This window comes from Naegleria lovaniensis (genome assembly GCF_003324165.1).
Source record: "Naegleria lovaniensis strain ATCC 30569 chromosome Unknown tig010, whole genome shotgun sequence".
NCBI lineage: Eukaryota > Heterolobosea > Eutetramitea > Acrasida > Naegleriidae > Naegleria > Naegleria lovaniensis.
Window position 1 is genome coordinate 336,540 of NW_025407832.1, and position 25,317 is coordinate 361,856.

Sequence of the window (25,317 nt, forward strand, 5' to 3'; positions counted from 1 at the left end):
CGTCGGTGTACCAAAAAGCCATGAATGCCCTAAGTGGTAAAACACAAGAGCTCAACTCATTCATTCAGCACTATGACAAGTACATCAAGTAAAACACAAGAACTCAACTCATTCAGCACTATGACAAGTACATCAAAAGATTCTTAAGTGACCATTCGTTTCAACAAGGTTACAATTCCATTTCTCAACAATGAAACGACTGGGAAGAAGGCACTCAAGAATGAGTTGATTTTGTACCATGATGACCAAAAAACAAGAAAATTATAAAATCGGAGACTTGGAATGAGAAGTGTTGAAAATCATTCAAATGCCTCCTTAGGTGCATTTGGCGACTCGCTTTCAAAATTGTAAAGTCATTAAGAACTTTCTTAATATTTTTGAAATCAGAAAATAGTTTTCGTAATCCCTTATGATCCAACGAGCCTGTACCACAACCTGATTTCAACTCAAAATTGTCTTCACATTTCTCAAATGTTCGTTCATTGAAATATTTACCGCACCTTTTTTTTTCATATCTCTGCAATATTGATGTTGTAAAAAAAATCGTACTCCCTCATCAAACGTGTTTTATTTTTACCTTAATTAGAACTTTTGATTTGTTCCAATAGCTTCCGTCCTGCATCAGTCACGTTTGGATTCTTACTAACACCCACCCATTTTAAAGTATTTTTCCAGTATGGACACTTCATGATAGCTTCAATACTTGCATCACTAATATTTGTTCTAAATAAATTCAATTCTTGTAATTTGAATAATTTTTCATTGGATGCAAGAGTCAACTCTTTTACACCTTCATCACAAATATCATCATTCTCACTCACATCTAAATATCGAAAATTTGAAAAACCAAGAGTCTTGGCTGAGACTCCCCTAATCTTTGCGCTTGCAATGTGTTTCATTCCAAGAGGAGTGAGATTATTACCTCTCAACGTTAGTTCTGTCACATTTTGAATGCAATGTCCGTTCATTAAACATTCCAAACCTTCATCTCCAATTTGGCAATAATTCATTTCCAAGTGAGTTAAACTTTGTAACCTTGTTCCTGATTGTGACATGTATTTCACTCCTTCTTCTCCAAGTCTGTTTGCACTCAAGATTAAAGTCTTTAAATTTCTCACATGTTCACTTGTTGATAAATACTTTGCACCATCCACAGTCATGGCACTGTTGTGGATATTTAAATAAGTTAAATTTTGTAAAAATGTTCCATCTGATGTCAAATAATGTACCCCTTCATCTCCAATATTTGTAAAAGATAAGTCCAAACGTGTCAAATTATTCATATTTGGATTTTGTGCAATTTCTTTGGCACCCTCTTTGCCAATACTATTGCCTTCCATTTTTAATGTTTTCAGGAGGTATGAAGATGAGTGCCGACCAAAGCCCTCTTTCATTAATATTCTCACACCTTCATATTCAATACGATTAGATGACAGATTTAGGAGTAAAAGTTGAGAGAAAACCAGCGCTAGTCCACTACTCTCCACAAGTGCTTTGACTCCGCTAGTACCAATCTTATTGTAAGATATGTCTAGCTCTTTCAAATTGCTCCAAATATGATGTGTGGATATAGTAAATTGATTGGTGTATAATGATGCTAAATATGAATTAAATAATATTTTCACTCCTTGCGGATCTAGTTCATTAGAACTGAACGTAAAATGAGAAAGTTGATGACGGTAATGTGTTGGTGTTTCAACATTAGCTTGTTGATCACTTTTTAAAGAATCGCTTGCCAACAACAAATTCATAAAACTTTCAATTTGTTTCGTTGTGACAATGGTTCCAAAAGCACACTTAAGCGATTGTAAAGCCATTCCTTGAAATATATTGTAATACTTTTTTGAGGATGACCCGATGAATAAAAAGTCTTTCATCCGTTGATAATCATATCTCCACCACGAAATAGAAACTGGCACTTTCCTTGCACATTGATACCAAGCTTGGCAAACTCTCTTACATGTTCCGTGAATGAATTCTGTTTCGGAAATGTATTGAAATATCATGTAGAGAATATCGGGATTTGTTAGGACCATGTAGGAGTTTCTTGCTGATTCCGGTAAAGAGAATGCCATCAGAAATGGAATAAAATCATTACATGCTAGTGGTAGTAGCACGGGTTTGGCCAATTCAGTTGAGTGGTTTGGATCCGAATCATCAGCATAGGTTATTGGTCGAATGCGAACACGCGAAAAGAGAGATTTCAACTTTTTCATTTTTTTCTAAACAAGGTATGTCACAATGTTGTTGACAGGTTGTTGTTTCTAGTAACAGTTCCAGACAGGATTTTTAATCTCACACCCACACCTCACTGACGCACTTATGATGCGGGAAAGGTTGCACTGGAAGTTACGATAACTTCCGTTCTAGTAACAGTTCCAGACAAATTCTTCAAGTATTCGCTATCGTTAATACTTTCCAAACCTATGACGTTGTCACTAAGATAAGTTAAATTGTTATCTCTACCGGTAATATTTTTGATAATTTCATTGCCATTGTTGTTTCCATATTTTAAATTTTTCATTCTCATACTGTTGGCAATGTATTCCACACTTTCGTTGTTAATAGCATTGCTATTGAGATGCATCAACCCATCGCACTCCACCCTTATCATGCTTTCTTAAGCTTGTTCAAGTTCCTTTAATGTTCTTGTGGTAAGGAGGAACATTATGACAGTGCCTTGTTTTCGACAAGAAATTGAACATTAACTTTTTTTCCGCTGAGCGGTTTTTGGAGTTTTTAACCTTCTACACCCTTTTAAAATCTAATGAATAAAAGAAGGTGTGGAAGCCAAAAAAAGTCAAAAAGTGTTTCAAATAATTTGGAAAGACCAATGGTTATACTGCAAACCAGGTGCAATCTAAGTGCTACAGACACATCCAAACAAAAAGAAAAAGGTGGTGGTTCCGTTTTCAATTGAAAATGCATGCGAATGGATAAATGGAGCTAAATCTATCGAGAATGTAAGATTGAATTTTATATTTTCACACATGAGAGTAAGATTGATATTTTCACATATCGAGTAGTGGTAACATGAATAAGAACGACGACTGAAAGGTATACAATAGGACGACTTTAAGTGACCATTCGTTTCAACAAGGTTACAATTCCATTTCTCAACAATGAAACGACTGGGAAGAAGGCACTCAAGAATGCACTCAAGAATGCCAATCCAACCACAATGAGAATGAGTTGCCATGGAACATACACACTGATAGGCAGTTCAGTAAACAAGTTCGATTGAATCATCATGGTAAAACCAATGATAAAACCAATGACAATACCAATCAATGAAGCTGCCAACACCAATATCAATGCTTCATAAACATAGAGTCGTGTCACAAAAAACTTTTTACATCCAATGGCTCTCAAAATTGCAATCTCTTTGGTTTGTTCTTGAATGTTCGTGTAGAGTGAAGAGACTAAACTAAAGAAACACATAATCATGGAGAGTACAGTCACAAAGAGTAATAAAAAGTTGGTAGCATCAAGAGCAACATTAATGGTCTCCATTTCGTCATTGACATCTTTCAAACTAATACTAAGTAGTCGAATATAACTTGAAAACTGTGATCAATATATGGGGTATTATCATTTCAAAATACATGTATGATCATTTCAATATAGATGTATTATCATTTCAATAGATGTATTATCATTTCAATATATATGGGGTATTATCATTTCAATAGATGTATTATCATTTCAATAGGTATCATTTTAAAATGTATCATTTCAATATACATGTATGATCATTTCAAAATATACCGATTTACCATCATGTACCGAATAATCATGTAACGGTGCAGTACAATAAATTCTATAGAATAACACTCCCACCACTATGAATACTTACATCACTCTTAAATGCTTTCACTTGATTCTCTGTTGCATTACTATAGACATCAATAAATAATCTTTCAATAGGTACATCCATGAGAGAGTTAAATGTTTGATTTGCCATTCTCATATACGTTGTACATGAAACCACAGCTGGTTGTGAAGTTGAACTTGGAAATGCAGAAAATAAAAATACAGGTGCTGAATTCACAAATGCCATTGGTTTCATCAATGTATAATTATAAATTGGAAATCGATCTGTGGGTGTTGTATATTTCACTACCAACATGTTTTCTAAATTCTTTAAAGAGAGTAATTGTTTGTAAGCTGTTCCTATGAGTATTCTCTGTGATCCTGAAATGGTATATAATTGTTCACTCAATGAATATGAATTCTCACGTGAGGTTTGATCAGTAATTAAAAAGTATGGATTGGCAATATTAAAGAAATTGGGAGGAACACATCGAATAGTTTGTGTATATGTTTTATAACCACCTGATCGAGTGTGTCATTCATGCATGGGCAATAGGTATGACAAGATTTTGAACAAGTATATATTCATATATCCATACATTCATATTCATATATTCATATTCACACGCACACACATTCATATCCATACATTCATATATTCAAATGTACACACACACATCCATATATTCAAATGTACACACACATTCATATATTCATATTCACACACACACATTCAAATGTACACACACACATACAATACACACAAACACTTACCCATAGTTGAAATTTCATTCTTTGAATACGCAGTATAATACGTCAATGGATAGGACATGAATGAAACATCTTTTACCACTTGTCGATGATAATTCATCAAATACCACTCTAATTGTGCCAAATAACTTGAAATTTCTAAACTATTATTATCTGTTACGATCAATCGTGTTCCATAATCTTGTATTGAAATGTATTTAAAATTAGATAATTGTAAATTAAAGGCAATGGATACAAAAATAACAAATCCCAAAGACATGGCATACATGATGGTTGTTTTACGATTTCGAACTCGATGTGCTACTAAATTCTTTAAAATTAATTGTTTCAATGCTACATGTTCCCAAAATAGTAATAAATGAGTGAGAATGGCTTCTAAAATATTTTCTAAATTGAGTGCCAATACGACAAGTCCTAATAACATTCCAAGCAATACTGCAAAGAACATGCTCAATAGAATATTTAAATTCAATGTTAATAATGCACTTGGGAAGAAGTAATAAACACAAAATCCAGCAACAATGGCAAGAAGAGGAACTGCTACCAAAGTCGGAGAGAAGGATGTTTCAGAATTTCTCTCAATGGAATATTCAATGGATTTGGTTTTACTTCTTTCCGTGTCGAGAGAGTCATGCAAATTTTGACCCAATGCTGATTTGATTGGTAACAAGCTGGCGAGAATGGGAATGACCAGTCCAAGTGCAATAGCAACACCCACTGATGTGGGATCTAGTAATTTAGAGAGACTATTTTTGTATATATATTGGAGGAGTATTAGAACATAATATTACCATCATTATGTAATCATGATATTCAGCACATGAAAATATCCATTATATTGGAGGAGTATTAGATATTACCATCATGAAATGTAATCATAGACACACATATACATATATATACACACACAACACATATATACACACACACACACATAGATGTATATACACACATATACACACACATTTTCAAAAAAACAAAAAAAAAACCACAACACACTCACCTCGCATCAAAAAAATATCCCAATAAATAACTCACACCCACATAACTTGCACCTCCTGAAATTAAACCCAAAAGCAATCCTGGTATGGAATATAAAAAGGCTTGAATGATAATTAACTGAATTAAGCCTTTCCGATGCATTCCAATCATTCTCAATACACCCATTTCAAAGGTTCTATTTTCAACATTGATCATTAATAGAGAATAAATCAATACGGTGGAAAGTAATGTCAAAATAGTAATAATGACATTAATAATAAGACTCAAGAACATGGAAACAAATCTCAAACTATTTAAAAATTGTAATACTGGATAGGTTTGTGAGACTTGATCAAATCCAATATAATACGAGAGAGAGGATGCAAAATTGACAACCAATGATCTCACATCCGTATATTGTTGTAAATTATATTTTTGTATTCTACTTGGTGCTAAATTCCAATAAACAACTTTGGCATATTCATCCATATTGACTCTTAATAAATTCATGAGAGATGTTTTTGAATATTGATTTGGATTTAAATAGGGTGCTATAGAATGTAGTAAATACTTGTACTCGATAAAAATAAAATCTCTCACTGTATATTCCATTTTTCTAAAATTATGTGGAATGATATCTTTGACTCGAAATGAAAAATATGTCGTAAATTTGAGAACCTTATCGACAAGAGTCGAGTTAGAAGGATCATAAATTAAATCAGCTTGTCTAAATGGTCCATTCAATACTTCTTTGGTATTCATTTGAATGATAAAAGTATCTCCAACTTTTAAATTCAAATTAGATGCCATCGATGATGAAACATAAGCTTCATTCTTTTGAAGTAAAGGATATTCAAAGGCTCTTCCAAATTCCATTCTACGTTCTCTCTCCAAATCAAGAATATATAAATTACTCTTGACCACTTGAGTACAATATTTTGGTACACAAAAACTTGATGATCTTCGACATGAAGAGGAAGATGAAGAATTAATACCATTATAGAACCATGAGATTTTGTCCATGTCATCAAACGAGTCTATAAAGGATGGTAATGAAACACCATTATTTTCAGTTTTACATGATGAACTTGAATAAATATTTTGAGAAGTTAATTCAATTCTTGGTGAATGATATGAATATTTAGATTCATAATCTTTTTGTCCTGTTGCTCTAATAATATTATCTTTCATTGCAGTCAAGTTAAACGCTGTTGTTGAAGAGATGGCATTCGATGGAGTAATGACCATATCTGCTTCATACTTGTTATTTTCTGCTAATCTTAAAAATATAATTGGAACTTGTTGTAAAACGGTTAATGAAACACAAACAACAAATACCACCACCACACATGATCCAACACCTAATAGATAGGCTAATTTACGTTTTCTAATTTCTCTTAAATTATGTGATAGATAGGTCCAATAGAGGAAAATTAATGAAATGATAAATTTTTTAAATTCTTGAATATTTGGAAATTTAAAGGAAGTTTTGTGATGTTTCTTCTTTTCTTCTTGTTTTGTATCACTTTGTGGTTGAGAAAGAACACTTGGAATGTTTAAATACTTTTTGGCCATATGATCTTGTTCATCGTCATGATTGGTTGCGTTTTTGACATGACTTCGATACGTGAGAGTTGTGTGACTGGTAGTATTTGGATCAATGGTTGTTTTTAAAGTCTGTGGTGCTACTACGAGTGGTGATGAGTTTTTCACCAATTCTGTATTAATTCTCTCCTTTACGACGTTTGAATTTATAATTTTTCTCAATTCTTCATTTTCTTGTTGTAATTGTTTCAATAATTCATATTCTTCCTTTGTCAATGTGACTATGGAATGATGGTCATGATGGGATGATGATGCTGAAGAGGATGATGTATTGCTTGTAGTATTTTTACTACTTCTACTGGATGATGTTTTGGTTGTTGTTGTTGTGGTATTCATGAATTGACTTGATTCATCGACAAGTAGAATGGTTGAACATTGAGCATCTTTGAGAGGCGTTGGCGTGAATGAAATGGAGTCTTGCGAGGTAGTTGTGGTCTTGTCGGGTATTTCATGATCGTTATAGGCTTGTTGTTGATTCGATGGCCGGGATGAATATTCTTCTAATTCTATAAAAGCCTCGTTGTTGTTGCTGTTATTATGAGGAGTCGTTGCATAGGGATTGTTGGAATAAATTATTGGAGAAGAGGATGAAGAAGAGGTCGTCGCGGTGGTTGAATCATTGTCTTGTTGTTGTTGTTGTTGGGAGGTGGTCGTGTGATGTTCGTTCGCTTCTTCATCAACACCGCCTCCACTACCAACAACTCCGAGAAAGTTCTGACTGTTTGTTGAGGTCATGACGAATAAATTCAGAACAGAGGAGCAACAACAAACAACAAAACTACTACACTGCGCTCCTCTCGAGAATCTATTTTTTTGAAAGTGTTGTTGATGTGCAACAAGAAGTCTTGTACTTGAATGTCCGCAAAGAGTTCACAAAAATTTTCTGTCGAGAAGATCGATCTTGTTGGATTTTAATCAACACAACATTTCACCCTATGATATCATTTCAAACAAATTTAAACACTTCTTCATGAAATGATTCACCTTTAATCTCACGTGTTCATTCATTTTCACTCGTATTACACCACACACTCATACTCTTTTGATCACAATTCTTGATAACCACCTGTATATACAGTCGCACTACCAATCTTTGAGGCAAGCACGTCCGAAGTGGTAGTCGTTGTACTAGATCCACCACCCCCTTCCATTCCACTTCCACCACCCATCACCCATGAGGACAATCCAATATTTCCCTTATTACTCTTCATGGTCTGTTCCAAAGCACGATTCAACTTGTGCAATGCCTGCTGTTGAGAATAATTCAACACGTATTGAATTTGTTCTTTGAGTTTTCTTCGCACATTGTTCTGAATGAATGGAGAGAGTAATTTCAAGAGCAATTGATGATGAGCTGTTTTGGTAAAGGTCAATTTCAATTCATCAATATCCACACTCACAGATTCACTCAAAAAGAATTCATTACCAATGGTTGGTGTTGTCGTATCAATGAGAATCTTGGAGTGTATCATTAAACCAATATCACCAGTGTCAATATCTAATAAACCTTCATCACTGATTTGAGGGAATGAAAATCGTTGGAATGAGAATTGAACATCTTTCAAATGGCATACCATTCCTGACAAGTGCATGACGAGAATGGATTTGGTACCTTGAAGAGATTGTGCCAAATTCTCTTCACTGTAATCAATGTTCGTGACTGAGTGTGCACTGAAAGCAACATGAGAAGGTAGAATATCGCTGGCATTGATATGAAGATTTGATAACTTGTACTCGAGATCTGAATCAATATAATGAATGTCTAAATCAGTCAATTTCTCAACACTCTCTTTCAATAGAGCGACTAACATGGTTCTCAATTCTTGAATGGTCTCTGTCTTGAATGTAAATTCACCCTTTGAATCTAAAAAGAGATCTGAGAGTAATTGACGAGACTCTGCATTCAATTCATTCAATAATTCATCGTTACGCATCTTTTGAATGGCTCTATTCAATTGAGAATTGAATCGATCAATGGCACGTAAATCCTTCTTTTCTACAATCTTTTCACGAATTCTTCTCAAATTATACTTGATATGATTCAATTCTTGTTGCATGAGTTGAGGATTGTCTAAATATCGTTTAATATCATTCTCACTCTCTTGGAATAATTCATTCAATTCTTTATCATTCTTGAATGCACGATAGATATCACGCAATGAATTTCTCATGGCATTGACAATTTGTTCATCTCCTCCAGTCCATTGAACAATTAATTGTTTACCACAATCCAATAATTCTTGGAAATCTGGATCATTTCTCATATCACGAACCAATTGAGAGGTTTGTTCAGTCAAATCATTCTTCACTTGTTCCAAACTTTCTTTGGCTTGTTCTTTCTGTTCAGATACACTCTCTACAAGAATATTCTTCAATTGATCAAAGATATTGAAGAAGCCTAACACGGATTTCTTATAGGATGGATTTTGAGAGAATTCTTGAATGAGTTGATTGAATCGATCAAAGAGTTGATCCTCTAATTGTTCTTTTTGTTCAACATCTTTTTGAAGAGAGATTTGTTCATCACTAGGTACATTCTCATCGACCATCTTCTTCTCGTCGTGTAGTAGTTGTTCATGTTCTTCTTGGCGTTGTTTTTGTGTTGAGGAGGCTTGTGGTTCCTGTTGTTGACTTGATTTCTGAGAGCCAACTTGAATGAGTGGTTTGGACCAATCCGATTGAATCTCCTTCTTGGTTTGTTCAGAGACACCAGGCAATTGTGGAACACCTTCTTTCAAGACCTTGTCTTTGGCACTCTCAACATATTCACTCACCTTCTCCTCAATCTCTTCATCTTGGAAAGTATTGACAAGTCTTTGAATTGCTTGCTTCAATCCTTCATCGGTTTGTCTCTCAATACTCTTCAAATTACTTCTAAAGAGTACTCTCAAATAATTCAACGTATCAATCATGAGTAATCGAAAGTGAGGAGATCGAAACAATTCAAAGATGAAATTACTAAAGTTTCGAACAGCATCATACAAGGTCTCTTGTACTTGAGGTTGTTTTTCTCTCACTTGTTGTTCCAAGGTTTGACTTGAACTTGAAATCACGTCTTGAGAGGTACCACTCAATTGTTGACTTGTCTCTTGAGTGATATCTTTGACTTGATCAGCATATTTACGAATAATCTTATTCGTTAAGGAAACAAATCTTTGAAGAGTATCATTGGGATTCTTCTCTTGAATCAAATCCTTGACAATGTCTAACAAGTGAAGAGTACGTTTCTGAATATTCTGTGCATTGGGTGCTTGTGTAATGTAACTTGAAGTCTTTTCCAATACTTGTTGTACTTGCTCAACACCTTGTAATAATTGAGTATTGGATGGAATTTCACCTTGATTGACAAGGTTTTCAAATTGTTCTACGGTTTGATCAATGGCCTTACTTTCCACAGTGACATTGGTAACATCTTTGGTACCTGCAGTTGTTGTAGTAGTTGCACTAATACCAGAAGGAGTGGTTTTAATTTCTACCATGGTAATGATACAACGTGTTCAAAGAGAGTGGTACAAGTTGTGTATACAATAGGAGAATTCTTTTTGGAAACGTATGAAATGTTTGGGAAAACCTTCACTGAGAAATCTTGAAGAAAACCTTGTTGATGTTTTTTGTGTTTGATGAAGGCATGCCTTCAAAAAGAAACGACCTTGTTGTTGGTCGGAGAATCAAGTGTGTGAAGACCCTGTCATGATCATTGAAATGGAATTATTCTGTTCATGGAATTGTACATTTTAGTGTGAATGAATGAAAATGTATAAACGCATTTGCTTTTAGTATGCTTAATGGCAGGCAGACCATTGAACATCTTCCAATAATTGATGAAATGATCTTTGAAAAAGAGAAAAACGATGAAAATGGTTTGTTGATTATTTTGGTTGGCAAGACAACATGGAGTAAAAGAATCGGAGTGTGTTGGCCATAGAGTTCTTCAGTACTGTAGTTTCTCGTCGAGAGTAAATGCAAATAACGTTGAGTCAGTGGGCTTTGTGCCATCTCATATATATTCAACATAAATATATTTGCAAGGATAACAATCAAGTCATTTCCAATCAAAATTATTTTTTTTTTTGTGGTTTCACTTCAAAAATATTGCAGCCACAACAACCAGTCTAGTCTCGATACATTCTCGTCATCATCTTACACCATTCCGAGAGAGAAATTCATCATGTCCTTCCAACAACAACAACCATTTAATCAAATGCAGCAAATGCAACAAATGCAAAATTATCAAAGACAACAGCAAATGCAAATGATGCAAGATCTTCAAATCAAAGAAGCTATGGAATTATTCAACGAAATGGTGAGACATTGTGTTGATAAATGTATTGAAGATCCAAAAGGAGATAAATTGGATGAAAACGAAAAGGCTTGTGTTGTCAAATGTGGAGTGAAATATATCAAACATAATATGCGTGTTACGGAACGATTCCAAGCTGGTATGCAAAATCAAAAGTAAATACTCGAAAGCAAACTAGTTCTTATCAATTCCTTTCTTGTCATTTATCATAAATTTGTTGTCATCAACAACATTATTGTTCACCATAAAGTAAAATTACATTCAATATTCAATAATTGATTGATTTATTCTCCATCCTGCCAAATTCTTCTTTCCATAAATTAAACCTCAATGTTGAGTGGTTCTTCTGGTGGTTTGTATCCAGGTTGTACAGGCAAATCTTTGTGTGGTTGAACACCAAGCTGTATTGGAATTAGACTCCAATCAATTTTCTCTGCTTCCGCTCTCAATTCTTTTGGAAGAGCATCAAGTGCTGCCTTCTTCAATTTTACTCTTCTCTTGTTATCGTTGCGAGCCTTCTCTGTCAAAATTCTCTTTAGAGATGACCATGAATTAGCTAACATTTCATCCTTTTTAAATTGTTGTGGTGTTTTAGGAATTCTAGGTTTGTTTACAGGTCGGACATAGTCTTTGATTGCTTCTATCATGTAATTTTCTTCTTGTGGGGTTGGATTTTTAGGAAGTGCATAGTTTCGGACAGAGCTAGTACTAGTTGTTGTTGTTGTTGATGATGATTTCACGAGTGTTTGAAGCGATGAGGCTCGTGTGCTGTTGTTGCTCACAACGATGGAAAAGATGGAGGAAGAAGGTCGGCGAAGCATTTTTATCGTTTTTTAAAAAAAACATGAAACTGCTTTGAAGTAAGCGTTGGAGAAAGTGCTTAGATAAAACTACCCGTGTGCTAACAACGTGCTCAATTAATGAAATAATCAAATGGTAAAAGTAATTAATGGAAAGCGGCTTTTCTCTCTTTCAACAGAATTCAAAAAAAAAATGATTCAACATGAACTTCAAGATCTACTTGCAAGAAATGAAGAATTACAACAACTAATGCAAGAACAACAAATTCAATACGAAAGAGAAAAATGTCAGCATGATTTCATTGAAACCATCAATGCTCCATACAAACACAAAAAGGCGATTAAGAAATTAATTCAACGAAAATATGAATTAGAATCTCAAAATATTAAATTTAAAAGTTTATTTTCATTGATAAGAAATGCTAAAAGTAAAGAAGAAATTGATCAAGTTTTAAATATTAAGGAACTTCAAGAAACGAGCGACACACTCAAACATGATGAGAAAATCAATACCATTCCCGTGCCAACAATAAGTACACCAACAACGAATACCATCGTCATGATGCCTTCGAAATGCTCCTCCTATTCACCTAAATCCAGTAGTACTACTGCTACCCCTTCACCACGATCATCACATTTTGCAACCTCACCATCGTTCTCAAGGACAAGTGCTTGTCCAACCACAACTAACAAATTCCAACACAAGAAGAACATTCATGATACGAGTCTTCCTTCTTCTTGTGTGATTCAGAGTCCCAAACATATTGAAACAACAGCATCATCCAACATGATTACAGATCTAAGAAATCAACTCACAAAATACAAAACAAAGAATCAAAAATTACAAGAACAAGTAGAAACATGGAAGAATTTAGTAGACATGTATGAACAAATGTTTGGAGTTGTCAAAGTAAGCTCCGCTGAACTACTGGAGAAGTAGCGTAAAAGTTGGAGGTGATTAAAATATCTTGTCAGCGTAATTGCTATTTCATCAATTACTTGTTCTTGAGGTTTCGTTGTTGTACATCACTCATACCACCACCACCACTAGTTTTGAGACTTCTTCCTCCCTTGCTGCTACTCGTTGTTGAATAGGATTTGGGTTGATCATCCACTTGTTCAGAGTACGAGTTGTTGTTCGAAGAGGAGGAGGATTGAAAGAACTTGGCAACCAATTTCACAGTTTCATTCTCTTGCATTAATTTCTTAATAATAAATGCAAAGAAAGTATCTGATTTCAATACATCAGAACTAGAATTCAAATCATTGAGAGTACAAAATTGAGTAACAATTCTCTCTTTCAATTGATGATACATGGTTCTAATCTCTGCAGTCATGATAGGTTCACCACAGATCGTTTTTACAAATTCCAAATCTAAAATGATTGCATTAAGTTGTAACAGATTGAGAGTGGGTTGAGAGGTGTTTTGTTTCTTGATGGAAGTGTTCGTGGGAGGAGTGATTATGGTGAGGGAGGATGATTCTGACAAGTCAGTTGTTGCTGTTGTGGATTCCTTCTTTTTTTGTGGTGTTAATAATTTCCAAAAGTAAGGAATTTCACCCATATACTTGAAAAATAGTTTAAATAATTGTTGAGAAATGTAGGTAGGAGCATCCATAGGGATATTCTCATCATGATCGTCGTCGTCGTCGTCGTGATGATTATTGATCAATTTGTTTCTATTACTAGTACTGCTATTACTACTACTAGTTGCCATCGATCGTTGTTGTTGTGAAGAAGAGTTATGACCTCCAGCTGGAACTACCATCAATTGAGGATATTGTGAGAGGAGAGTCTGTAACTTTTTAACATAACTCACAAATTTGATGAATTGAGGAGAGACTTGTAATTTGGATTCATCTGTACTCGTGAGCATTCCAATCACCATTGTAGTAGTATGGTTGGTATTATTGTTGGTATTGTTATTATTGTTGGTATTGTTATTATTACTACTCTTATCATTATTATCACTATTCTGATGATGGTTATTATTATTATTATTATTATTACTACTCTTATCAAGTACCAAAGAGGGTGATGGATACATATTTGGAGTATGTAATTTGATTTGATCAAAAATCATGGCAATTCGATTCTCACAAAATCTTTCAATAATCTTTTGATTCAAATCTTCTGTTGATTTCATAAATAAACTAAATTGTACCATTTCAATACCAAATAATAATTTCAACTTGTCAACCAATTTAGGTAATAAATGATATCTCACTTGATTTAAATTACAAATCATACAACAGAATTGAGAATCATTGAGATGAGAATTTGCAAGTCTAAATATTTCTAGAATATATTCTTCAAACATTTCCTTGACACTTCTCACTGCTGTTTGATAGAGTGAAAGATTTGCCACTGATTTTAAATAGTCTAAATATTCATTGGCAAAGGAATAGAGATATTTTCCACTTTGAGTAATGAAAATGGTTGAATTGGAGCCATTTGTGGTGGTACTGTTGTTGTTGTTGTTATTCGTGGTGGTGTTGTTGTTTTTCGTAGTGTTTGTACTCGTTGTACTATTATTACTATAACTAGTAGTAGTATAACTGGTAGTAGTAGTGCTAGTGAGACTATTCTTAGATCCCATCATGACATTCTGAACTAAATTTGGACATGCCACATTCACTGCAAAATCAAAACCTTTCCAACTCTCTTTGCTCAATAAATCAAATAAATTCTCAATATTGAGATCCACATAACTTTGAATGGCAATTTCCAAATCATGTCTAAAGAATTCACTCAACAAGTGTTGTACAGATAAACCTTGAATATTCATCTTTCTTGAATTCTTCAATACAATACTCAATGCCAAAGTCATTTTACATAAATCATGTTTCAATACAGAACCAATACTTGTTTTGAATTTCATACAAAATTTTTCAATGGTTTGTGTGACGACCCAATTAATAAAACCACTGTTATGAGTTCCTTGTGGAAGTGTCGTATTATTATTACTCGCAGTTGAAGAAGAGAGAATATTATTACCACCAGAGGAAGATGTATGAGAGGATTTGTGAGGTTGTTGTTGTTGTTGTTGTTGAGAAGAAGAAGACTTTTTTGAGAGAGTACGATCATCATCCATGATGGAACGACTTGTGGACTTGTAGGTAGTAGTAGTACTATGATCATTATTACTATTAATACTACTATTAATACTACTACTACTAGTACCCATACCACTAGTACCAGAATGAGCCCCCACTGCCCCCACTGCCACCTCTCGTTTCAATCCACTTCCAAAGATGGTCATGTAATTATCACAGACCGTAGAGATGGCATTGAAAAATCTCACACTCAATTCTTCACATAATGCTATTGGATCACCAATCAATAAATGTGATAATACTTCATCAATCACTGTACTTTGTGTATCTAAATAGACAGTAATAGCATCTTCTTTGTAATTCATTATACTAATATATTTAACAAGTAATTCACTGTATGAAGTATTTCTTGAATTTCTCAATTCAATTAAAAGAGTTTCAACAAATAATTCAGAAACATGATTGAATTTTTCAATCATTTCAATATCAGAAGAATCGAATGATGGATGAATGGAAGGTGTTGTTGAAGGTGTTGAAGTTGTTGATGTGGATCGAGAGAGAGTTGCATGGTGATGAGATTCTAATGGATGATTCTTTCGACGACGATGATGATTGGACACAAAGATTGGATCGACCATATAATGTTCAACGATTTTACGTCCATGATCATAAATTTCAATACATGATTCAAAATTACGTATTTTAAGAGCATTATAGAAATCATTGGTTAAATCTTTGATCTTGTTGAGAACGAGTTGTCTCAATTCATCATCATCATTATTAGTACTAGTAGTAGTAGTACTAGTGGTATCTATATTTGTAGTAGTAGTAGTAGTTGTAGTAGAACCAATTCCCTTATTCGTAGTAGTAGTAGTAGTAGTATTTGGTGTGACAATAGTGTTGTTACTCGTTGAAGTCTTGGTGGTGGAGACATTTCTTGTCGTGGTATTAGTACTATTACTATTATTACTACTACTAGTGGTGGTGGTGGTTGTCTTGGATCGAGTGGTGTTGGTGTTGGTGGTATTACTATTATCATGTTGTTGTTGTGAATGATTCATAATTCCATCATCATTCCATTCATTCAATGCATACAATACATTGGAAATGTTTAATTTCATTTCATTCCATAAATTACTCAATTCTACTAATTCTTTATCCATCTTTTCAATATGTTTAGAAGTTTGAATAAAGAATCCATAATGTTGATAGACATCAGTAATGAGATTATGAGAAACTACACCACTCAGTTTTTTCAACACTCGATCATTGTGATCATTGACATTTTTGATAATCTTGTTATTCTTTTCTTGTTGCATGAGTTGAAATTTCTTTCCAGTAATTAAATCCTCAGCTGTATATACATGTGTGTGTTTGTGTTTGTGTGTGAATATAGAAATATATATGTGTGTGTGTGTGAATATAGAAATATATATATATATATGTGTGTGTGAATAGAAAGATATATATAAATGAATTTTACACACACATACACACACACACCCCAAAACACATACCTTCTTGTCCTGCTTCAGTCACTTCTTTTGCAAATCTCTTTCCAGCATCCATCGCTCCCTTCACTAACTTCTTTCCAGCCAATGCAGGATTTAATAATTGAGTAAGATTCGAATCTTTGGGTGATTCCAATACAGCTGTAGTAGTAGTTGCATGAGGATCTAAATCATCATCCAAATCATCATCATTCAATTCAAAACTATCAATCACTTCTTGTCTCAAATTTTGTGAATTTAAATCAAATCCTTTAAATACTTTTTGATTGAGAAAATTCTTATCAAATCTCAATAATCTCTTTTCAATACGTTTATCATATTTTGTTTTATCAAGAATGGTATTGACATAATGAATATCACTAAAATCAAAATCACAAAATGGTTCTAATAATTCTTTCATTTCTTCTGTGGAAGGAACATCATCGGATTTGAGTTTGGAATCAATTTGATTGACACGAGAGAGTGTGAGAATGTCATTGTTATACGTGATGGTAGAGTCTTCGTTGGATGATGATGCCATTGCATTGTTTGTTTGGTTGTTGTTGTTATTCACAAATGGAGTATGAGAAATGACTGTACTTTTTAAATCTTTGAGAAAGGAGTGTGGTTGTTTGAGAGAGGAACCAATATCGGAGAGGAGTTGTGAAGCCATTTTGGTTGTTATTGATGTGGTTGTTGTGAATGGATAATGAGAAAATTTGGAAATATTCGATAAATGTTGTTAGGATGATGATCAAGTGGTCAATCACGACAAGGCATCATTCAGTTGTCAAATATTTTTTTATGATACTTTGCGGTACCGTTCACAACAGAATAGCCATTATTCAAAACACAATGCTGCCGAGCTACACAATCACACATCCTAGTCACTAATTAGTTTTTAGACGTCCAAGCACTTCAAAAAAGAAATAAAATCTCTCTCCGCACTGTCAAACCTTGGTAAAAGACGAATACAGCTTTGGAAGTTGTTAGAAATCTGTTACCAACAGCATAATCATTTCTTATAACTATAAGTTATTACTCCAACCAGTACGAATATGTTCGACTGTTAACAACAATGTAACGCCAAACGTATTCAACCACATATAACTGTTAGTTGATGGTAGTATATTTACTATCATAAACAGTACATAAAAGACAGGAAAATCAAACGAAAGATTCCAAAATATTCACATCAATGATAATAGATGGAAATGTTATGTAGTAAAATTCTTCTCTGACTTAATACTTTTGGTGAGTTCCTTTGCAAATTAGCACGCTTTGTAATTATACAAAAGTTACATTATTGTGCATTATTACATCATTTTCTTTGCGTAATTTATATTCTGGAAGGATCATTGCTATAATGTAATTATACCAATTTATTTGAAATATCCGAACCTTGTCAAAAATGAAGGTTCGGAAGTCAACAACATTTGTTACTTAAGTGGTTAGAACTGAGCTGCAAAATAACTGTAACATTATTGAAGAACTTAGTTAAGATCAAATCACTTTTGCTTGTAATAATCTTGAATGTTTTCATTGTTTTACTAATCTATTCGTTTTGATTTATAGAGTCGAAGAAATTTTTAATTTTTTAAACAACAATCCTATGTTCTTAGAATAATTCATGTAAGTTTGACTCGGACACTGTATTTAAAACCAATGCTGCTTACAATAGTTGAACAACAAGGGATGTTGCTAAATATTCACAAAAATTTATTAATATTGATCCTTGATATTCAATAGGCAAGATGTGATTCACTCCAAAATCATGATTTGAATCTGCTGTACAAGTTATACCAACAACATGAATGCAAAAGGAAGAATGATGATGCTATACTGCTCTTCATTGATTGAACAATCCTCCTAAGCAAATAGAAGAATAATCGATTGTTTGATCTCAATTTTGTAACGATTTATTCTGAGGTTCAGAATGTTTTTCTAAAATCTTTACAAAGTCCTTGTAATACTTGTCTTGATATTTTTGAATCATCTTTTTAAAGTCACTCATGCTTCCATTGTAGAAATGATAAAGAGAAAGCACAGATTGTTTCACCCAATTTCTGCATTCAGAATTTCCTTCTCTCGACAACTCTCCAATGCTTTGAAATAGTTTTGAAAGGAATCGTTTGTTGGAGGAGGAGCTAGTGGTTCCACTACTACTGCTATTCGTACCACTGCTGCTACTGAAACCACGATTACTACCAATAATAGAATTAGAATACAATGAATGTTTCAATCGATAATTCACACCTTCATAAATCAATCGAGCAATAACACTTCGTATAGTCGCATGTTTCATTCCACTTATTTGATTCATGACACAATTCATACTTCTCTCAATACATTGTGTATTAAGTATCATTTGAATCAAAGCATCTGTTGCATTCGTACTAATGAATTTGTTTGTGTCTGTTGTTTTTTTCAATAGTATTGGAATGATTGTATCACATTCCAAGTCCATGGATTTTGGATTATTGATAAATAATTCTTCAAAACATTTGAGACTAGTTTTAGAAATGGAAGATCTCAGAGAAGATGCTAATTTGGTTAAATTTGGAATGATTTCTCTTCTATAGTGTTCGATCATTATTATCATCATTTATAATCAATGACTCGAGGAATGAACTTACATTTTACCCTCTAATAAATCTGAATTAAACTTTGATAATCGAATTACAATCATCACTCCAGATAATTGACTTTCCCAATCACTGGAGGACAGAGAATCCATGACATGCTGTGGTTATATAGGAGTGTGTATTTTTTATCAATCATAGAGGGTTGTTTAAATATATACATAATAGGAAATAATGAATAATAAATACATAATAGTAAAATATATTCAATGAATAATAATAAAAATGAACATTAAAATATATTCAATGAATAAACATACCTCCAATTCTTGTTCTGGATGTGGTAATGGTTTTTCAAGTATCATATCAATATCACTCTCAATATTTCCTCCTCCAGCACTTGAGCGAGTATTATTCGAGTTATTTAATTTGCTAGAACCTATTCTTGTATTCACCGCAACTATATTTTGATGACTAGTTGTGTCATGGCGGCGTGTATTCAAACTTCTCTTCTGATGAGTAGAAATGATCTCATTGGTTTCATCACTTTCATTTCTTCGTGTACTACTCATACTACTGTTGAGACTTGAATGAATATCAGCTTCACCTCCACCCTCTCCTTCATCATAATACCAATCATTGTAAGGATTTGTTCTACTACGATGTGGAATGGGAGATGAAATGTATAAATTATTTTTCAGAGATGTTGGTCGTTTCAAATGTTGAGTGTGTGGATCCATCAATTCTTCATTTCTTAATTTAGACTTGCTAGAATGTTTCATTGATGTTTCTTCTTCTACATGTTTCATGGATGCTTCTTCAATGTTTTCATGATTAATTTCATGATTCATTAATTTCTTTGAAATATTTGTTGGATCCTTCAAGGGTGTTGTTGGTTTCAAAGATTTTAAGGAATCATCAAGTAATGTATCATTTCTTTCTTGAATATCACTTTCATCAAATTGTACTTCATCATTGCTGTTATAATCATCAAATTCATGATCAAGAATGTCATCATCAATCATCTCCGAATCGCTGCCACTGCAAATTGAAGGCTCGTTTTGTACATTTTTTTCTTGCTGTTTGCTTTGAGAGGAGGTGCCTGTGGGTCTCGAAAGGATTGGATTGTTCTTGAAATTATTGTATCCTCGAGGAGCACTTTGAATTCGAATCACTCGATTGATCATTGGTAATTCCCATGGTATTTTGTTGTGTTTGGAATCAATGGAGGATTTGATTCGATGAACATAATTCGGAGGATGAGAAGAATAAAAGTGAGAAGGAGATGGATTCAAGGGTGAGATGTTGGAATGAGAAGCTTGGGAGTGGTGTGGTGGTAATTGTTGAGTGGGAGTCGTAGTTACAGAACTTGTATTCGATCCACCTGACATGGTCAGTAATGTATTTGGAGAAATTAAAGAAGATCTAACCGACGAAGGTGCAGACACAATGTGAGGCTCATTGAGAGAAGAGATCATTAGAGTTTGTATTCTTTTCGGAGAGTTGTGGTTTTTTGAGATGACATGGTTTGATGGGATGGAAGTAGAGGAGGAAGGCGGTAATTGCATGTCGTGATGATGATTTCGATGTTGTAGTTGTATTAAGGAGGAGGGAGATAAGGGTGAGGAAGATGAATGAAACTTGTTGTTGTTGTTGTTGGAATAAATGAAAGTACAACTTGGGTGCTGTTGGTTGGAAGCCACCGAGCGGAGAGGAGGTGATAGAGATCGTTTGGGAAAATGTGTTTCTTGTTCCAGTGTCGTCAGGTTGTTATTGTGGCTTAGACGAGGAGAGGAAGAGAGGGTTGGTGGGTTCATGGAATCGTTGCTATTACTCCTCGAGTAAGAAAGAGGGCGTTCACCACTTCTTGCCGTCATCAATTTGGAAACTGCAGGAGAGATTTGTCTTTGGTTTTTTTAAATTAAAAATTGAAATCACTTCTTGAAAAAATGTTACAACCCAACCCAAATCACACCACTGTGACAACACTTCAGGATTTAGCTCCGATTATTCTTTCAACAGTTGAACAATATTTAAATGATGAACAACAACAATCCTTGAAAATTCTAAACTCGACGACACCAAATGTATTCCAGTCCAAAGTCAGAGCTCTCTATTTGTTTGGATCTCAAGTCTATTTTGCAAAAGTATATCCCAAATCTCAAATGTCATCATTACCATCTCAACATTATGTATTGAAATTACTCTCTCGTAATCAGCAAGACATAATTGAATATAATTTAACCAATTCTGATTTAGATATTATTCTTGTTTGTGATGATTTATATTCAGAAAATTTTGATGAAGGTGGTCTCACTTCAAATTTACAATATAAATTAACAATTTATTTAAATATTATTGAAGAAGAAATGATAATACTACCAAATGAAACTCTAGAACACCATCATAGATATCGTATTCTTTCATCATCCGTGTACGACCATTTAACACAACAACAAGAAGAACAACTTATTGCTACCAATTCACAACACAAACAAGATCCACAAGTGATCACTCCTCACACAAGTTTCAAATTAGAAATTGAACTCTCCCTTCTCAATACTAAATATTTTCTTTCCTTTTTAAATTATCATCAACCAATACTGTTACAATTTATTACATCAGAAACAAATGATGATCAATTTATCATTTATGAAGATTCAATGATGAAATATTGGAGACAACATTGGTCCAAGTACTTGATGAAAATACCAAGAATGAAGAATTCATTTGTTCATGAATTAAATTTTTCAATGAATAAGGCATTTAGATTTTGGAATTTATATGATTCAAGTGTGAGAAATGTGGAACATTCACACAGTATTATGAATAGTAATAATAATATTTTGAATAATACTACTACTACTAATACTACTACTACTACTACTGACCATAATCATAACAAGTGTAATAATGACAATAATAATAATAATAATACCATGAGTGATCATCAAGATTGTAATCATACCATCACGAATAATAACCATTCATCATCTTTCTTAAAAAAAGTGAAAAAGAATATCTGTCATGGATATAGACTTTTGAGATATGCCTATCAACTCATTCAATATGGATCTATTCAAGATTATACTGAATCTAATTCAGATTTCTATGAAATGGTATTTCATACGAGTCAACATTATACCACTTGGAAAGAATATGAAAAAACATTTCAAAAATTATACAATGAATATGAAGAACAATTTGAAAAGTATTGTAATGATTTGATTCATGAAATGTCTGAAGAATTATTAAGAATGGGTAAACAATTTAATACAAGTTTGTATAATAGAAACAATTCAACAACATGTATTCCAAGCCAAGATTTTTCAAGTGTGTATTATAGAAACGATTTAACAAGACAAGATTTAACAAGACAAGATTTAACAAGACAAGATTTAACAAGACAAGATTTTCCAAGTAGAAGAATGGATGAACAGAATTTAATGACCACTTCCACTCCTCCTCATCAAACAAGTCATCCTTCCTCCATCATGACTCCACACCCCATCATTCAGTTTTTAAACAAGTTTGTACGACGAGGTCTTGAACATTATGATTCAACAACAACAACCACTCGAATGCTTATTGCTTCCTCTACGACATGTGATCTTAATTTTCAAAGAATAACAACAACTCAACCTCTCCAATCATTGTCATCATCATCTCCATTCCAACTATTCCCATCATTACAAGATGTATTTCTATTATCAAATATATTTGGATTATCAGTCACACCCTTGTATCGTGTACCAATCATCATCACGATGAATTCAACCAACCATTCTCCTCACATTCTAAAAGAATCATTGAATATTCCATCTCTACTCCTCTATGAATGTTCCATTGATGCACCATTCTATAAAAGTGAAATTCCATCTCTGTTCTATAAGAATAGTGAATTATTGAAATGTCATGGAATGATCATTCAATGTATTTCAACAATGAACACTACAACAACCACACCAACAACCACACCAACAACCACTTCGAGTACTTCTACTTCTACTCCTACTTCTACTTCTACTCCTACTTCTACTTCTAATATCAATGATCACATTTCAAATTCTTTTAAACTTCAATCCCTCTCAAGACCATTCATGTTAGATTTTAGAGAAATTGAAAAAAGAGTATCTTCTTGTGATCATTCCTGTATATTGAATACTTTATTTCATAATGAGAGTATTGATAGTAATACGAACAATAATAATAATACGAACAATAATAATAATACTAACAATACTAGTCATGACAGTAGTACAACCCATACTACTACTACTACTACTACAACAAATCATCCATCTCAATTTATATGTTTTAAAAATCCATATGGATTACAAGTGAATTTATTTAAACTTGAACAAGAAATGAACGCACACTTCGATCACTATGCGTGTATGAATCATGAATATTGTTGTGAAAATGAACATGATCATTGGATCATCTCATGTCCCATCTTGGAAAGACAACAATGGGAATATTATCCCTTATTCTATGATGTTATTAAACATGATATGAAAAATTGGAGAAGTTCATTTTGGAATGATTTTCAAAGACTTTTTATGAAATTACCAAATCAAGAGAGAGTATACTCAGAGTACAAGCAAGTGACATTTATGTTTAAATGGAATCCACAAACTCATGAAATTATTTATATTGGAAGTGTGAATGTCAAGAAATGTCTTGAAGAAATGTTCAACGATGGACCTTCTACTTGTTTCAACATGATGAATGATTCTATTCGTAGTAGTAGTAATAGTAATAATAGTACCAGTAGCACGAATGATAGTAATGCCCATGTCATACCATGTTCATTATTGAATTATGATCGAATGAAAGAATTATATGGATGGAAAGTCATGGAAAGAGAATATCATTTAGATTCCAATACAATGTACACTCATTCTAGCACTATGAATCACTCAAACCATACAACAACATCATTGATCATTCACAACATGATTAGAAACATGTTGAAAAATGATGAAAAATGTCAACAAACACAATGGTTGTATGAATTGATGAATGCTGTAAATCATTTAAATCCCTATGAATATGAAGGATATTTATTATTGAAAGTAGAAGAAGAAATATTATTGAAAGTAGAAGAAGAAATATATTTGACGAACGATGAAAACAGTATATCAATGGTATCTGATTCATCATTACCACACCTTCATCATACTCAACGTTGTTATGTGATTAATTATTCTTCAGAATTGAGTGGTTTTGAAGTGAAATGTCCAATTCATTATCATTTGAGTCGATTGAGAATCAATAACAGAAATTATCCAGGAGCATTTATATTGAATGAAACGATCATTCAAGATCCACCAGATCATTTGGTGAAATCAGACAAAATGGATCAACATGTATTGGAATGTGTGGTATTGAGTTGGTCGTCTCTAAATGATCATTGGATCATCAGTGATGATCTTATCATGCAATTGAATCCAATATTTAACAAGTCATTTCAAAATACTCAACGCAAATACTTGCAAATTTGTAAAGAATTGAATGATTTTTATAGAGACAAGTTATGGAATGATCCCAATATTAGAAATGATGATTTGAAATTTTCTCAAATAGCATCCACCATCACTCTTTCGAATCAACGAAAAATACCTACCAAGATTGCAAGAGAGCTCATGTTTCGAGTGAGAGCATTTCATCGCATGCGTTGTGATTCATCATCCATGGAATTACATGATGATTGGATGCATCAATTTTTCAAAACCTATTGTTCTCTCTATCAAGTAGTTCCCAATGACAAGAAGTGTCGAGTGGAAATTCAAACACTTAGCCTCTTGCTTTCATTGATCAACAACGAATAATATTATCGATCGATCACATTCAATAGGTCAATTCGAATGGATATTTATGGAAAAACCTCTATCATGAGGTGGTGGATGGAACAA

At 33.4% G+C, this 25,317-nt stretch overlaps 10 protein-coding genes across 10 annotated transcripts in view; 4 read left to right on the forward strand and 6 right to left on the reverse strand.

Moving 5' to 3' along the window:
* Positions 1-92, forward strand: part of C9374_000552 (uncharacterized protein) — a gene marked incomplete at both ends in the record, with an annotated part of 1,941 nt that extends 1,849 nt beyond the window's left edge. Inside the window, one exon of the mRNA XM_044695279.1 lies at positions 1-92. This exon is cut by the window's left edge and continues 1,849 nt beyond it. Coding sequence (XP_044552380.1) covers positions 1-92 — 92 coding nt within the window.
* Positions 93-578: 486 nt separating this feature from the next.
* On the reverse strand, positions 579-2,216 carry C9374_000553 (uncharacterized protein; the record flags this gene model as incomplete). The annotated part of the gene is made up of 1 exon (XM_044695290.1): positions 579-2,216. One exon carries the CDS (start codon positions 2,214-2,216, stop codon positions 579-581), a length of 1,638 nt encoding a protein of 545 aa, XP_044552381.1.
* An 859-nt stretch (positions 2,217-3,075) lies between these two features.
* C9374_000554 (uncharacterized protein) lies at positions 3,076-7,905 on the reverse strand (the record flags this gene model as incomplete). The annotated part of the gene is made up of 4 exons (XM_044695301.1): positions 3,076-3,567; positions 3,857-4,335; positions 4,588-5,330; positions 5,588-7,905. The coding sequence occupies 4 exons, from the start codon at positions 7,903-7,905 to the stop codon at positions 3,076-3,078; spliced, it is 4,032 nt and encodes a 1,343-aa protein (XP_044552382.1).
* Positions 7,906-8,216: 311 nt separating this feature from the next.
* C9374_000555 (uncharacterized protein) lies at positions 8,217-10,649 on the reverse strand (the record flags this gene model as incomplete). Its single annotated transcript, XM_044695312.1, has 1 exon — positions 8,217-10,649. The coding sequence occupies one exon, from the start codon at positions 10,647-10,649 to the stop codon at positions 8,217-8,219; it is 2,433 nt and encodes an 810-aa protein (XP_044552383.1).
* A 689-nt stretch (positions 10,650-11,338) lies between these two features.
* On the forward strand, positions 11,339-11,629 carry C9374_000556 (uncharacterized protein; the record flags this gene model as incomplete). Its single annotated transcript, XM_044695323.1, has 1 exon — positions 11,339-11,629. The coding sequence occupies one exon, from the start codon at positions 11,339-11,341 to the stop codon at positions 11,627-11,629; it is 291 nt and encodes a 96-aa protein (XP_044552384.1).
* Positions 11,630-11,790: 161 nt separating this feature from the next.
* Positions 11,791-12,291, reverse strand: C9374_000557 (uncharacterized protein; the record flags this gene model as incomplete). The annotated part of the gene is made up of 1 exon (XM_044695334.1): positions 11,791-12,291. The coding sequence occupies one exon, from the start codon at positions 12,289-12,291 to the stop codon at positions 11,791-11,793; it is 501 nt and encodes a 166-aa protein (XP_044552385.1).
* A 172-nt stretch (positions 12,292-12,463) lies between these two features.
* Positions 12,464-13,210, forward strand: C9374_000558 (uncharacterized protein; the record flags this gene model as incomplete). Its single annotated transcript, XM_044695345.1, has 1 exon — positions 12,464-13,210. One exon carries the CDS (start codon positions 12,464-12,466, stop codon positions 13,208-13,210), a length of 747 nt encoding a protein of 248 aa, XP_044552386.1.
* A 55-nt stretch (positions 13,211-13,265) lies between these two features.
* Positions 13,266-17,490, reverse strand: C9374_000559 (uncharacterized protein; the record flags this gene model as incomplete). The annotated part of the gene is made up of 2 exons (XM_044695356.1): positions 13,266-16,681; positions 16,845-17,490. 2 exons carry the CDS (start codon positions 17,488-17,490, stop codon positions 13,266-13,268), a joined length of 4,062 nt encoding a protein of 1,353 aa, XP_044552387.1.
* Positions 17,491-18,720: 1,230 nt separating this feature from the next.
* Positions 18,721-21,216, reverse strand: C9374_000560 (uncharacterized protein; the record flags this gene model as incomplete). The annotated part of the gene is made up of 3 exons (XM_044695368.1): positions 18,721-19,393; positions 19,454-19,560; positions 19,720-21,216. The coding sequence occupies 3 exons, from the start codon at positions 21,214-21,216 to the stop codon at positions 18,721-18,723; spliced, it is 2,277 nt and encodes a 758-aa protein (XP_044552388.1).
* Positions 21,217-21,348: 132 nt separating this feature from the next.
* C9374_000561 (uncharacterized protein) lies at positions 21,349-25,233 on the forward strand (the record flags this gene model as incomplete). The annotated part of the gene is made up of 1 exon (XM_044695379.1): positions 21,349-25,233. The coding sequence occupies one exon, from the start codon at positions 21,349-21,351 to the stop codon at positions 25,231-25,233; it is 3,885 nt and encodes a 1,294-aa protein (XP_044552389.1).
* Positions 25,234-25,317: the final 84 nt, after the last annotated feature.